General features: G+C 35.8%; 1 protein-coding gene across 6 annotated transcripts in view; it reads left to right on the forward strand.

The window, feature by feature from the left end:
- Positions 1-15,828, forward strand: part of ETV1 (ETS variant transcription factor 1) — a 102,778-nt gene extending 86,950 nt beyond the window's left edge. For 4 of the 6 annotated variants that reach the window (XM_077997006.1, XM_077997004.1, XM_077997002.1 and 1 more), the window contains 2 exons: positions 1,446-1,547; positions 7,169-10,005. In XM_077997006.1, the coding sequence (XP_077853132.1) occupies positions 1,446-1,547; positions 7,169-7,390 (324 nt within the window). In that variant the 3' untranslated portion in view covers positions 7,391-10,005. Of the gene's footprint in view, positions 1-1,445; positions 1,548-7,168; positions 10,006-13,502; positions 13,777-15,712 lie in introns of those variants that run through there. The other 2 variants (XM_077997007.1, XM_077997003.1) reach the window with 2 other exon arrangements.
- The last annotated feature ends 1,054 nt before the right edge of the window (positions 15,829-16,882 follow it).

A 16,882-nucleotide genomic window follows, 5' to 3' on the forward strand; every position in this document is an offset into this window, starting at 1 on the left:
AAAAAAACAGCCCTGGAGAAAGGTTATTACTAATAAAGCGAAGAGAGGCAGAATGATCTCTTTGAAAAGCATTCTATTTTAGTATATGTGACATAGCAACAACTTGGAATTTTATGGAAATGAAGGCACTCCCTAGCCCTATTAGATAATGTCCTCTTGCGGTTGCCTAGGTTTGCATGGCAGCTGCAGTTTCTGCTCAGACTAATAAAAAGTGGAAATTAATGAGAGAGTGACTTTAGCTGGGGTAGCAAAAGCAAGCTACACTGTTCTGTATACTGCTTTGGCTAGCCTGGGATGGTGATGAGGTAGGGATATATATACATTGAGGAGAGAGGATTTTTTAAAAACTCTATTGAAGAACTCTTAGATACATTGCTCCTCCAAAGCCACATAATAAAACGCTCTGAGATTTTTTACTAAACAACAGAGTAGACATTCTGCTTTAGAGATTTTTGTTTGCAGACTCATATACATGGTGACCTTTTCCACTTCCTTCTTATTTTTAGCATCCAATTACTGTTCTCTAAATGAATGCTTAATTCATCAGTTTACTATTGCCCACAGTTTTATTCTGCTGCTGCTTTAGGCAATAAAAAGTATTTGTAGTCGGTTTATTAATTTGTATACTGTTTCCTCTGCTACACACATTGTCACTTGTTCACTCTTTCACATAGTATTGAGCAGGGTATCTTTTTTCCTTTGGCTTATCATAACCTCAGTAAAACACCTTTACAAGGAGATCACTAAGCTGCTCTTTATCCATAGTTTTTGTCTGAAAAATCAAGAAGGATAAAACAGACAGTATATCTCAGAATGAAAAACATGCCTTATTTTGGTGAACTGTAACTTGTTCATTCCTGTTGTGAAAACATTTCCTTATTTCCATTTAATTTTGTATCCAAAACAATAGTGACAAATAATTCCATTGTGGTGCTTCAGTAGGATCACTGCACGCCTGGTTTAAAATGCAAACCAGGCCAGGCGCAGTGGCTCACGCCTGTATTGGGAGCCAAGGTGGGTGGATCACCTGAGGTCAGGAGTTCGAGACCAGCCTGGCCAACATGGTGAAACCCCATCTCTACTAAAATTATAAAAATTAGCCGGGCGTGGTGGGGCCCACCTGTAATCTTAGCTGCTCAGAAGGCTGAGGTAGGAGAATTGCTTGAACCCAGGAGGCGGAGGTTGCAGTAAGCCAAGATTGCACCACTGCACTCCCAGTCTGGGTGACAGAGCAAGACTCCATCTCAAAAAAAAAAACAAAAAACAAAAAAAACAAAAGCAAACCAGGACACGGGAAATCCAGATTACGATAGCTTTTTCTACTTTGCTTATATCCTTGACTTGGACATTTTTGTGGGTTTGGAGGTAATTAGTTAATTAATTTTTATGAAATATGCTGATAAGTTAATACTTAACACTACAATGTAATTCTGTTTTGGCTGCAGGTGGCCCGACGTTGGGGCATTCAGAAAAACAGGCCAGCTATGAACTATGATAAACTTAGCCGTTCACTCCGCTATTACTATGAGAAAGGAATTATGCAAAAGGTGAGCAGCTAATACAGCATTAAAATTCATTGAAATGTTGCACATTAATCTGCACGTCATACTTTAAACGCCACATATCATTGCATTGCTGAAGCAAGGTTTTCACTCATTTTAACAAATGCTTAGCTCTTGGTTTTGATATTACAAGCCTTTCTATGTATAAATGCATAGACATTGTAGACAAATGTGTAGCAATGTTATATACAAAATAATAGGCTTTCTGGAAGGTCCTACTTTGCTGCACATGGTTAAAAAAGGTTGTTTTAGTATTAATATCACATCTATCTTCAGAAGTTTTTATTGTGCATTGTCCACAATTATATAATTTTGAAATGCTTTTGTTTGTAGCAATAAAGAGTCTTAGAATAAATTTGTACTTTTTTCTTGTTTTGATTCTTAAAACAGACATTTCTTTTTCTCATTTGTAAAAACATTTTTTTTCCTTGCCTCAAATCTTGCTTAGTTTTATCATCTGACAGTTTGACATCCTAAACCATTCATTAAAAAGTGAATATTTGATCTTATTTGGTTGGTGGAAGTTCAATATATTTTATTTCAAATGAGCTTCCCACAATATTTGGAAGTAGTTTTTTGTTTGTTTGTTTGTTTGTTTTGAGACAGATTCTAGCTCTGTTGTCTAGGTTGGAGTGCAGTGGCGTAATCTTGGTTCACTGCAACCTCTGTCTCCCAGGTTCAAGCAATTCTCCTGCCTCAGCCTCCTGAGTTGCTAGGACTACAGACGCGCACCACCACGCCCAGCTCATTTTTTTTCTTTTTAGTAGAGATGGCGTTTCGCCATATTGGCCAGGCTGGGCTTGAACTCCTGACCTCAGGTGATCTGCCTGCCTTGGCCTCCAAGGGGCTAGGATTACAAGCATGAGCCAATGCACGCGGCCAAAAGTAACTTTTTAAAAAAGAGTAGAGATAAAACAAGTGAATTACATTCAAAATATAAAATTTTTGAAGAAAGGAATAAATAAATGAATGAAGATAAAACATGGATATTTGTTTTTATTACACCCTTTAGCTTTGCATGTGTACAGAAATCTAATTGCTTTGACTATGAACCAAGTTTATGATTTACCTATTGTGAATGTTATAGTTTTATTTTGTATTGTTTGTTTATTTTAGGGTTTGTAAACATAGTTACATATTATAGATTGTGGCATATTTTTATGTCACCATAGTTATACCGAGAAAAACTAGACCAGTTGCTACATGAAGCTTATTAGAGCAGCGAAAAATAGCACTGTTGACTTTCCTCGAACATTGTCTATTAACAAGAGGCTTATTACCTTAATGCTGTAGAATTTGCTGGCTCAGATGTTAGAACTTCCATGATCCTTAAAAGAAAAGGCTGACTTCCAGTTTTAGTTGCTTCCTGTTTTCTGAATCATGCCTTCAAAACGTGTAACTGTTCACTACCTGCTCCTCCTGTCTTTCTCATCTCAACCTTGGGGTCATTTCTAATTCCTCCCTTTCTCTCAACTACTTTTTTGTAGTCAGATCCTTCAAATACGTTCCATTCCTTTTTTTTCACCACCATCCTCCTAATGCAGGGGCACGTCACCTGGGCTGTCACAGATGGTGCTCAGCAGTGTCCCTGGGCAGTACTGCACAATAGTAACACATAAGGCCGTCAGGAATTAGGTTTGAATGCTAGCCTCTCACCAGATTACATTCTTGAACAGATTATTTTCCTAGTAAATGGTGATATTCTTATCTCATTAAAGTTGCTGTGATTACTAAATGAAATAATGTACTTGAGATACTTTACATTGTAACTGGCACAGTAAGAGTCTCCAATAAAGGGGAGCTTCAGTGCATCTCATCTCCTGAAGTCAGTGTAAACCAAGGCATATTTGGTGTATCTCTCTTGACCATCAAGTCTCTTATTAAAGGGAGCATTTGCAGAGAACTAAAAATTATTATGAGACCCCTAATTACACCTCAGCTTTTACATACAGTGGTAGACAGGGTATGTCTAGGCTGTCATGCCTGGTCTTAAATATTCTCAAATGTGTTCAGATGTGTTACTAGTATCACCACTTCCACATTCCTCTTTATTCATCCTTGTACCCCATATCACATTTATGTGTGTTTTCTTTTAATAATAAAGCAAAATGCTATCAAATAATGGTGGCATAGATACTGAATGATGGATTAAAGTGTTGTTGCTCCTCACGTTTTTCCCCATTAGGCTGTAACTGTCAGAGGAAACTATTTACAACTCATTAATCAGCAAATATAGGAAAGTGCAATGTGATAGACCTTTTGGGGTGTCACTGTATAATGTAAGAAAGGGCAAGCTGTTGGCCGGGCGTGGTGGCTCACGCCTGTAATCCCAGCACTTTGAGAGGCTGAGGTAGGCAGATCACAAGGTCAGGAGATCGAGAGCATCCTGGCTAACACGGTGAAACCCCGTCTCTACCAAAAAATACAAAAAATTAGCCGGGCGTGGTGGCGGGTGCCTGTAGTCCCATACTTGGGAGGCTGAGGCAGGAGAATGGCATGAATCCGGGAGGCGGAGCTTGCAGTGAGCCAAGATCATGCCAGTGCACTCCAGCCTGGACAACAGAATGAAGACTTTGTTTCAAAAAAAAGAAAAAGAAAGAAAGACAGAAAGAAAGAAAGGGCAAGCTGTTTAATGGACAGGCAATAGTTCAAGTCTACAGAACTTGTAACTAGCATAACAATCAAGGCCCCTTACAATTTTTATGACTATATTTACCCTTCTCATTCACATTCTTCTTACTGTTTCTTGCCACACACTGACTCCCCCAATGCATTACTCACATTCTTTATTTTTAAAATTATATTTATTTACTTATTTAGAGAAGGAATCTCGCTATGTTGCCCAGTCAGTTCAGGCTGACTCTGAACTCCTGGGCTCCAGCAATCCTCTTGCGTCAGCCTCCTAAGTAGCTGGAATTACAGGTTTTCTTCACTGCACCCAGCTAATCACATTCTCACATGTGTACCATTCTGATGTTCAAGTAAATTCTAGTAGAGTCATTCAGAGGAAAACTATGCTGTTCTTTTTTAAATAGCAAAAACTATGATGTTGAATTATGTATTTTAACAAGTAGGAGAAAATATTTATATGACCATATTTGTTCATTAACGTAAAACTTTGTGGGCATATGTGGTGTATGTGACATAAAAAATTAGAAGATTCGAGAAAAAACTTACATCTAAACGTTAAAAAAATTGACAACTGGTAATTAATTTTAGTAATTATGGAAGAAGTAAGAAACAATGGAATAGTGTATATTTACCTTATAGACAATGCCTATGTGTACTTCTATTTCAAAATTTGGAAATGCCTAGAACAATATATACCAATATGTTAATGGTGATTATATTCTGGATGATATAATTATAGACCCTTTGTTTTAACTTAATTGTTAATTTCTAATTTATCCTTCAGTATCCGCATATTACTTCTGAAATTTTATGAGATAAAACATAATTTAAATATCCAGCCATTGAAAGCACAGCTCTAAAGCTATCTCCTTGTTTACTTTTGATTTATCTCCCTGGAAAAATTTCCATTTTTTCTGTCTGTCTCAGTGTTGCAGTTTGGCTATACTTAATGTACAGCATTTTCCATGTTAGTATAGTATTACTAATAATGGAAGACATCATTTCCCTTGGTTGGTTATCATCCCTTGTTCCAGACTCAGTAGCATTTAACATAGTCCAGCAAATGAAGTAGTAGCCCTAAAAATGTTTATTCAAAAGGAATACAGAAGGAAGCAGTGAGGAAAGGCAGAGTCTTTAAGAGATTGTATAAGCTTGATTGCATGTTACACATTTTAATTCATTTATTACATAATTTCTAAGTATAGCCAATAGCAACCCATCAAAGGAAGTCCAGTACTTAAAGCAAATGTCTCTTCCTCCACAGCCCCAAACAAAACAAAGCATGTTATAAAACACTCAGAGGTATGCAGGCCATTTATTTTATTTTATTTTTTCTCCATATACTTTGAACAAATAAAAAATAAAGGAAAACTAGGATTTATTATCTCAGCTTTGTTCCTGATAGTGCCTATTTTTATGTTTATGGTCATTTCATCACTTCACCTTTAAGATCTTAATTTTCTTTGTATGAAGGACTAAAGTAAATAAATGTATGCCAGACTCCTCTGTTTATGCCACAGTGCTCTGTGCTGCAGACTTCCATCCCAACCTCGCAACGGGCTTTCTAAGGCGCCATTCCTGTCTCCATTTCACGGAAAAAGCCCCTGAGAGGTAGTCTAAGAAACAGGTCCAAATTCATAAAAACTACTAACTGTTCTTTCTTTCAAACCTAGGAACATTCAGATTGTTTGAATTCTCTAAAGTGGTTCCTCTTACTTAAATTTAGGGCAAAAGAAAAAAAAAAGTTCTACATTTGAATTCAGAGCAGCAGTGTTCATTGGCAACTGTTCCTTTTCCCCCAAAGATACAGCGATACTTTATAACCCAGGAACACACTGTTGCCCCACATCAAAAATCAACTAGCAAATGCCTTTGTTGATGTACAGGGACATGGAGGTATCGTGTCACCTTCAGCTTTCTAAAATGTCATACTTCTACACACCCATACAAAGTGACTATCAAAGTTAATACAAAGAACTGTATTCATCCACCCACCCGCCCTGGGTTTTGAGAGCATCTCAGCATTGTCTATTAACAAGAGGCGTATTCATCTCACTCAGTTGTTTATAATTTTCTAGGAAAGCATTACTCTTCAGAATTTAAGTTTGGGGTATGTCATACCCTATAAATTATGCTACTTCTTTATTCCAGGCAGTTGTCACATTTCTTTTTCTCATTTCCTCCCTAGGCATTGTGTATTTTAAATTCCTTTCACTTTTTTACACCTCTTACTTCAATTTGACACTTTACACACATCCTTAACTCTGTCTAATGCATCTTGCCTTCATTTTTAAAAGTGATGTACCCAGGATACTGTCCTTTTGATCCATCTTTCATTTAAATGAGGCTATGTATCCTTCCTTCCTTTTCTTTCTTTCTTTTTCTTTTCTTTTTTTTTCCTTTGTGAAAACACATAGTGCCCAAAAAAGAAAAAAAGTAAAGAATCAGTTTACTCTGTGAATCAGTGAATTACTACTCTAGTCTTACTGGGAATAAAGCACATTTTTCTTTTAAATTTTGAATCTAGTTTCTATACCATTTCAGATATGTAATATTAAAAGGGAGATTATACCTTAAAAGTACAGATTTGTAGATACTCCCTTTCAGAATGCAGAAAAAAACTTTCAATATGAAATGCCTGCATAAAATAATGACTTTTTTCAAAACAACAATGTAAGTTTACCTCTATATTAAAACAAGCAAATTCCTGTGCTTTCTAGCTATATCTGGAATTAACTATTATGATTCAAGGTCAACATTTTGCATTTCCCTTGACTGAACTGTAGTTTATTCCACAAAGTAGAGACTTTTTTTTTTTTTTTGGATGTGTATTTGCTATTAGTTGTTTGCTTTTTGGGGGCCAGAGTTACCCATCCTTTCTGGTATATTAAACCACGTTTTTGCTTTTTACCTTCCCTGTCCTTCCCCATCTGGCGATGGTGAGGATGGGTTTTTCTCTTCCATGTTATCATCAGGTGGCTGGAGAGAGATATGTCTACAAATTTGTGTGTGACCCAGAAGCCCTTTTCTCCATGGCCTTTCCAGATAACCAGCGCCCACTGCTGAAGACAGACATGGAACGTCACATCAACGAGGAGGACACAGTGCCTCTCTCTCACTTTGATGAGAGCATGGCCTACATGCCGGAAGGGGGCTGCTGCAACCCCCATCCCTACAACGAAGGCTACGTGTATTAACACAAGTGACAGTCAAGCAGGGCGTTTTTGCGCTTTTCCTTTTTTCTGCAAGATACAGAGAATCGCGGAATCTTTGTTTTATTTCTGTTGTTTGTATTTTATTTTTTAATAATAATACACAAAAAGGGGCTTTTCCTGTTGCATTATTCTATGGTCTGCCATGGACTGTGCACTTTATTTGAGGGTGGGTGGGAGTAATCTAAACATTTATTCTGTGTAACAGGAAGCTAATGGGTGAATGGGCAGAGGGATTTGGGGATTACTTTTTACTTAGGCTTGGGATGGGGTCCTACAAGTTTTGAGTATGATGAAACTATATCATGTCTATTTGATTTCATAACAACATAAGATAATGTTTATTTTCTCTGGGTGTCTATGATACAGTTAATTTCACGTTGTGTAAATATCCACTTGGAGACTATTTGCCTTGGGCATTTTCCCCTATCATTTATGAGTCTCTGCAGGTGTACAAAAAAACCCAATCTACTGTAAATGGCAGTTTAATTGTTAGAAATGACTGTTTTTTGCACCTCTTGTAAAAAGGTATTTAGCGATCGCATTTGCTGTTTGTTGTTTTGTTTTGCTTTATATATGACTTGCAGAGGATAACCATAAAATGGGTAATTCTCTCTGAAGTTGAATAATCACCATGACTGTAAATGAGGGGCACAATTTTGGACTCTGGCTCCAAACTGAGTCATAGGCCAGTAGCATTATGTCTATCTGGTGCCACCTTGCTGTTTAGATACAAGTCATACTGTCTTTTAAATATTTTGAAGCCCATTTCAGTTAAATAATGACATGTCATGGTCCTTTGGAACCTTCATTTAAATGTTAAATCTGGAATCAAAATGAAGCAAAAAATATCTGTCTCCTTTTCACTTTCTTCAGTACATAAATACATTATTTAATCGATAAGAATTAACTGTACTAAATCACATATTATGCTGTTCTAGTTACAGCAAGCACTCTTTAAGAAAAATATCCAATACACTAAATAGGTACTATAGTAATTTTTAGACATGGTACCCATTGATATGCATTTAAACCTTTTACTGCTGTGTTATGTTGATAACATATATAAATATTAGATAATGCTAATGCTTCTGCTGCTGTCTTTTCTGTAATATTCTCTTTCATGCTGAATTTACTATGACCATTTATAAGCAGTGCAGTTAACTACAGATAGCATTTCAGGACAAAATAGATGACTCAAACCATTTATTGCTTAAAAAATAGCTTACGCCATGCTATGCTATAAGCAGCTTTTATGCACATTGACAAATGAAGAGTAAGCTTCAGCTTGCTAAGGGAAACTGTGGAACCTTTTGTAACTTTTGGTGATATGGAAAATTATTTACAAACTGTCAAAGAATATGAGGAAGTTGCTGTATGACATAGTGCTGGCACTGATAGTATCCATCATCTCTTTTTGGACACTTCTGTGAATGTGATTGGATTGTTTGAAAGAAGATTTAAAGATTTAAAGTTTCAAAGTTTTTTGTTTTGTTTTTGTTTTGCATTTGGAGAAAATATTGAAAGCAGGGTATGTTGTTTCATTCACCTTGAAAGAAACATGAGTCAATGGGGATATAGGATCTCTGAAGAGCTTTCTAAAATATTCAAGCAAGGGACATGAATTTTGTTCCGTCTATCAATAATATCCCAGAAGAACAACCTTTTTAACGAGTCTATAGCAAAATGCAAAAAAAAAAAAAAAAAAAAAAAAAAGTTCTAAACACAAAGTCAAAATAAACCTATTATAAAAGCATTTCATGATAAGCATGGAAAAGGTTGTTTAAAGATGATCCCCCCAGCTCTCCATTTTCCAAAACTACACAGATCACAGCTCATTTCTCTAAATGGAGCAGTTATCGAGAAACCCAAACACCAAAATTGCTACTCTTCACATTTAATCCTACAAAAAAATACTCCAATTTCAAAATACGTATGTAACCTGCGATTTCAGTGATTGTTGTTCATATACATCATGTATTATTTTGGCCCATTATGGGCCTAAAAAAGAAAACTATGCCTTAAAAATCAGAACCTTTTCCCCCCACTATGCTTATGTGGCCATCTACAGCACTTAGAATAAAAACAGATGTTAAAATATTCAGTGAAAGTTTTATTGGAAAGAGAATTGAGATATATAATTGAGATTTGGTGAAATTGAAGGAGAAAATGTAAGTGAGTCTTTAAAATATATTCTGAATGAAAACTGTATTGAGGATTCATTTTTGTTCTTTTGTTTTTTTCCTTTTCCCTTTTCTCCTTTTTCTTCTTTTTAATAGTCTAGTTTTAGTCAGTCAGTGAGGAAGAATTGGGCCATGCGTTATCACAAGAGATCAATGGCAGAAATGGTATTAATTATATAATATTTAAGGACAAACTATATGTTTTGCTATTTAAGGTAGTGACTCACTGAACTAAATACATAATTGACCAACATTAAGTGTATTTCCAATACAGAAGGGTTGAAAATATTACATTATAAACTCTTTTGGAAAATGTATCTAAAATTTTTTAAGTTCTGTTTTTATTCCACTTTTTGGTTGTGTTTTTATGTTTTTATTTTCAGGTAGATTAATAAATCTGGCAGCTGATTTCTGCAAGATTCTTGTGTTTTGAATTTCTCTTTGAATTGGCTACTCAAACATAGAAATCATTCATTAATGATGTAATGTCTTCTCTCAGCTTTTATCTTCACTGCTGTTTGCTGTCTCTTGATGATGACCTGCTAATACCCAATAGATTAATTGCAACGAACACTTTTATATCTCAAATAACTAAGGAAAAATAATTTTTCTTAAGTCCATGAAAAGTGTTTCAAAATAAAAATCCACAAGGCTGACAGTGCAGAACATTTTTCTCAAATCACAGAAGGATCTTGGAGGTTTAGTTTCCTGTAGATGCTGTAACCAATCACCAAAACTTCAGTAATTTACACAAATTTATCTTATAGTTCTGGAGGCAGAAGTTCAAAAGAAGCCTTAAGAGACTAAAACCAAGATGTCCTTGGGTCTGGTTCCTTCCGGAGGCTCCAGGGGAGATTCTTCCAGCTTTCACTTCTAAAGTCTGCTGGCATTCCTTGGCTCCTGGCTACATCACTTCAATCTCTGCTTCCATGGTCACATACTCTTCTGCTACACTCAAATTTCCTTCCTGCCTCTTATAAGGACGCTTGTGATTACATTTAGGGGATGCTCAGATAACCCAGGGCAATCTCCCCATCTCAAGATCCTTAACTTAATGATGTGTGCCAAGTCTCTTTGGCTAGATAATTATTCACAGGTCCTAGGGATTAGGACACGGATATAAGGGGTGGGGGCAGGGCTGTTATTCAGAACACCACATGGAGGAAGACTGTGTAGCAAAGATTCTAACTGATTTACTCAGGAACAATAGAGTTCTGCTGAGGCAGCTAGGATTTGAAAGTACTACAGTTCGTTTTTATTTACCACTGGGATATTTTCCCCTTATTCTGCATAAATAATTTTGAAAGTTTGCTATATTAAAGTTCATCTATTCCACTAAAATGTCTGGTAATCACATCAAGCCTTTAGATTATTCAAATCCTTCCCCAGCCCCCGGGAAAATACTATGTCATGAGAGAGAAAAACAGAAGGTATGATAATAACAGTAATAACAGTTTTTATTTTTCTAATCCAGATTTTATTTTTTAAAACATTTCTTTTGGTGGTGTTAATATGAGTTACTATGTGATCTTATTATTTGCTAGTTGATTATTACTTATTAGGTAAGAACAATGTGTAAAATATGTCCATTACTCAAAAGAACAATTGTAAAAATGAGTCAACTTGTCTTTATATAACCAGGAAAGAAATATATTGCCAGAAGTTACAGAATTTTGCCAGATCATAGGGATTTCTAAAATGAGCCACTTTGTCTATCATGCAACCTTTTCAGAGCTTATAATGAGAAAACATTACAGAGGAGAAGGTCATTTGGATGTTTATTACTTGGAATCTTAGAAAACAAAAATTAAAATTTAAAAATAAGAAGTGAGTAAGCTGTTTTCCAGTTGCTTTTTGGTATGGAGAAGAGAGGAAATAGAGTTACAAAAAAAATACAAATTGGGTAAAAGTGATGGTGGAAAAAATATAAAGAAGGCAAATGTACGTATTAAGCAATTCTACTAAGAATTGCAAAAACCAACTTTCAAAAAGATGGTAATAGTTGGACATGATAGTAGAAAATTTAACTCAGTTTATTCAGAGCTCAACTAGTACTTTTAGGACTTCTTTTTTTAATACATGAGACTCACTTTGACATACTTAAAAAAAATAAGCAGTTTGTGGAAAGTATAGTTTAAGATGAGAATTTGATTAGACTAGTGGATATCTTTACAGAAATATTAATGATTTTAGAATTTTCAATTAAAAGTGTATATACCGTAGCTATTGTTTATGGATTCATATGTAAGGTAGGGCCTTTTTTGCATATAGACTCCAATATTCTTATTTACTTTCATTCTAAAATTATATTTATGCTTCTATGGGGACGAACATTTTTAATTCATTTGGTTGTATTAAAATTATACTTATGGTTTGAGAAAACATGCTATGAAAATCGTGATTATAGCAAATTAAATATGCTCAAAATTTAAATCTAAAATAAAAGCCCAGAAACTGAAAATATTGGACTGTCGTGATCACTCTGAAAGGTAGCACATCTAAAACTGATAAATGTCATCTAAATTTTTGACTGCCTCCTAATCATCTTGTCATTTTTAATAGTTTATGACCACGGCACTCAAGTAATGTCTTTGTACTACTTTTCCATATATTATTCTCTTTTTAGATAATTTAGGTACCAGGACACCTGATAAATCCTTTTTCAGTTCTATGTTCTAATATCTTTAAATACCTTGTTTCACATAAATCCTTCAATAAATATATCATGGAGAAATTTGGGGAAGGGAACTAACTAAATTTTTTCAGTGACTCCCACATGCCAGGCAGCACAGGTAAGTGACTTATGTTACTGCCTCCAAATTGCTTGGTTTTGTCTGATAAGAAACTGAAGCCAATGGCAAAACCAGATTGTCTTTGTGTCAAGATGTCGTGGTCACAGGCAAATCATGAACTCTACCTTTTTGTGGAACTTGAACCTAGCTGCTTTTCTGATTTAATTTCTAATGACAAAAATATCTATAATAATAACACATTCTGCTGAAACATGGTGTTAATTTTTTTTTATCATTTTTGAATAGTCCTTGTAGAAAAATCTAAAAAGAAATCAAGCACTATGTAAATAACAACAACAATAAACTGAGTTTTTTTTTAAGTGTCTTTAAGCATTTAGAAACCAAACTGATTGAAGTACCTCTTTGTTTCTTTCTATTGGAGATTGGTACAGCTTAATGAAGAAATAGAAATACTAATCAAACTCTTCAGAAAGTTATATACACTATCCCCATGATTTGCATAATTAGACAGGACTTCCGAAAGTAATAGAATTTTCAGAAAACTTTTAAAGCATGGAAGATTCAAGTCAAATGATTCAGAAAAAGCCAAAAAATGGTTTTTAAAATAGAAAGTAAGACTAGAGGCAGGGCACGGTGGCTCACTCCTGTAATCCCAGCACTTTGGGAGGCCGAGGCAGGCAGATCACGAGGTCAGGAGATCGAGACCTTCTTGGCTAACACGCTGAAATCCCATCTCTACTAAAAATACAAAAAATTAGCCGGGCGTGGTGGTGGGCACCTGTAGTCCCAGCTACTCAGGAGGCTGAGGCAGGAGAATGGTGTGAACCTGGGAGGAGGAGCTTGCAGTGAGCTGAGATGGTGCCACTGCACTCCAGCCTGGGCGACAGGGTGAGACTCTGTCTCAAGAAAAAAAAAAAAAAAAAAAAAAAGAAAGAAAGACTAGAAACATAAATTATTGTATGAAAGAATATTAATTGTTTTAAATGACATATTTCTGCAAAGGGGACTATGGCATTCTTGTACACATTTAGGTAACATTAAAATTATTTGTCTTATAGAAAGTTTAATGTGGGAATTTAATTGGCAAGGTTGGTGGGAAGAAAAAAATTAAGATTACACACGTGACATTACTTTTTTTATTTTTATTTTTCTGTGAGATAGGATCTCGCTCCATCACCCAGGCTGGAGTTTCATGCGAACACGGCTCACTGCAGCCTTGACCTCCTCCCAGGCTCAAGTGATCCTCCCACCCCAGCCTCCCATGTAGCTGGGACCACAGGTGTGCACCACTATTCCCAGCTAATGTCTGTATTTGTTACAGAGGTGAGGTCTCACAATTTTTTTTGGTCATTTTTTGTTTTAGTTTTTGTTTTTTTGTAAAGATGGGGTCTCCCCATGTTCTTATGTTGCCCAGGCTGGTCTTGAACTCCTGGACTCAAGTAATCCTCCTGACTTGGCCTCCCAAAGTGCTGGGATTACAGGTGTGAGCCACCATGCCTGGTCATTACTTTTTAAACTGCAAAATACTACTCTACTTTCAATGACCCCAGAAATATTTTTCTTTATTCTTAAAAATGTTTGCAAACATTACATTCTTTAAACAAATATTTTTATACTTTTAAAAAAATGTGGTAAAATGTATATGAAATACTAATCATTTTAACTGTATTTTAGTATACAATTCAGTGGCATTAATTACATTCACACCGTTGTGTAATCATCACCATTATCTATTTCTAAAGTGCTTAGATTTTTTTATTCATAAAGTATTATTAAAAATGGTCAAGGAGACCAGATACAGTGGCTCACGCTTGTAATCCCAGCAATTTGGGAGGCCAAGGCAGATGAATCACCTGATTTCAGGAATTAGAGACCACGTTGCCCAAAATGGCAAAACCCTGTCTCTACTAAAAATACAAAAATTAGCCTGGTGTGGTGGTATGCTTGTACTCTCAGCTACTCGGGAGGCTGAGGTAGGAGAATAGCATGAACCTGGGAGGCGGAGTTGCAGTGAGCTGAGATTGCACCACTGTACTCCAGCCTGGGTGACAGTAAGACTCCGTCTTAAAAAAAATTTTTTTTAGGGCCAAGCACAGTGGCTCATGCCTGTAATCTCAGCACTTTGGGAAGCTGGGGCAGGTGGATTGCCTGAGGTCATGAGTTCGAGACCAGCCTGGCCAACATGGTGAAACCCCATGTCTACTAAAAATACAAAAAATTAGCTGGGCATGGTGGCGGGCACCTGTAATCTCAGCTACTCGGGAGGCTCAGGCAGGAGTACCACTTGAACCTGAGAGATGGAGGTTGCTGAGAGCCAAGATCACACCATTGTGATCAGCTGAGAGCCAAGATCGCACCAGCCTGAGCAACAAGAGTAAAACTCCATCTCAAAAAAAAAAGGAAAAAAAAATTAACTAAAAATAAATAAAAATAAAAATGGTCAAAGAACTACTTTTTTGTATATTACAATTAGTAATTTAAATATGCAAATTTATGCTTTCTAATAATTTTAATTAATTGTAATTTATTTACTAATAGGTTGGTCTTGATTTTATACTGTAGTTTAATAGCTTTATTTATTTATTTATTTTTGAGACAGAGTCTTGCTGTGTCACCCAGGCTGGAGTGCAGTGGTGAGATCTCGGCTCACTGCAACCTCCGCCTCCTGGACTCAAGCAATTCTCTGGCTCAGCCTCCCAAGTAGCTGGGATTACAGGCGCCCCCCCACCATGCCCGGCTAATTTTTTAGAAGAGACAGGGTTTCACTATCTTGGCCAGGCTGCTCTTGAACTCCTGACCTCGTGATCCACCCACCTTGGCCTCCCAAAGTGCTGGGATTACAGGTGTCAGCCACCATGCCTGGCCTGATAGCTTTATTAAGGAAAAAAATGAACATTGTGTATAAATAGTGTTGTGTAAAACACTATTTTACATAGTTCCAATAGCCATTGCAAGAAAAAAAGTTTAAGTAGCATGTTGAATATTTTGAAATCACTCAGTATTTTATATTTATATTTACAAGCAGCCCCTTAAAACAAACCACATCAAACAACAAACTGATATTTTGAATTCATATTTCTTTAGTTTGAATTAATAGATTCGATTAACGTATCATAAAGACACAAACATATTGCAACTACAGATTATTATTAAACTCTTTAGGACTATAATAATTTCAGATAACGTTGTTTAGGAAAAAAAAATTCCGAAACAGAAACATGCTAGATCTAATAACAGTATTTAACTAAAGTAAAATTAGGCTAATGAGATAAATTGGCCCTCTCTACACTATCCTCTCACCATATTATTGGTTTAAACATTAAGAACTTGCTAAATTAAAACAGAAACTGAATATTTTTCTGACTTTTCAGACTCGAATGCCCAGATCTGAGTACATGTGGAAGTCCTGGAACCAATCTCTAGCATATACCAAGGGACACCTGTGATACCAACCCCTAATGAGATGCATTCCAAGTGTGTTCATTGTTTCTGACTTGGCTTTATGAAGAGCCTGTTTTTCAGATATAAATAGTAAATATTACAAATGTAACTCATAAAATTGCCATTCAAATTATTTCACATGCTTACCTCTGAAATGCAGTATCAAGAAAATTATGAAATAGAATCAAGTGAAAAAAGACTTCTTCCCCTGTGTTTACTGTTCACTTATTTTCACAAGAATTTATGATTCTGTAGAAAGACTGAGGCAGTGTTTCTAAAACCAAAACAAGGAGAAATATGAAAATAAATATTTGGATAATTTAGATCCTAAAGGAGAAAAGCTGTACACTGATTCATTCATTGAATGAGTATTAATTCACTCATATTAGAACATACTCTGGATTATTCATTTCACTTTGTTCTATGTTAGGAAATCCATTTACTCAATCCTTCAGAATCTCCAAATAGGAATATCTTCCTAATCAGTTTTAAACAACACCATAGCATCAGCGGACTATGTATTTTCTGGATCCAAATTCATAGGTAGATTCTATGGAAGATATAATAGAGTTATAAAAAAGTGATCCCTGTCCTCAAACTGAGACTAACCCACGTAGATCTAATACACACTTGGATGATATATAATGTCATATCTCATTTAGTGCTCAACAATGTGGTTTAAACCCTATATAAAAGGAGTACAGTAAATAACTAGCTTTAAGATTGCTGATGGCAGTGAAAAGCCTGGATACTTTTACTCAAATTTATGAGAGTTTAAGTTCAATCATACCAGTTACTATCAAATAAAGTAATTAATCACTAAGGTAGGTCTATATGGCATAAAATGCAGTAGGATGTTGAAAATTTAAGTTCAAATCAAGGCAGGGCAGATCACTGACTCATTAACTTGTGAACTGCCTTGATCATGAGCGTCTTGATTAAAAGCATTTATCAACTGCCCACTTGCTGTGCACACGTACATACTAGGAGTCCTTACTGTTTTCTAAAGGGGTCATTGTATTAGTGAGTGTTTGCTGGTTCCAAGCAACAATTAGCAACTGGTTAGGAGGTTTTCGAAGCCAAGAGGCCCCATTTGGTGG

Source organism: Macaca mulatta, chromosome 3 (genome assembly GCF_049350105.2).
Source record: "Macaca mulatta isolate MMU2019108-1 chromosome 3, T2T-MMU8v2.0, whole genome shotgun sequence".
Taxonomy (NCBI): domain Eukaryota; kingdom Metazoa; phylum Chordata; class Mammalia; order Primates; family Cercopithecidae; genus Macaca; species Macaca mulatta.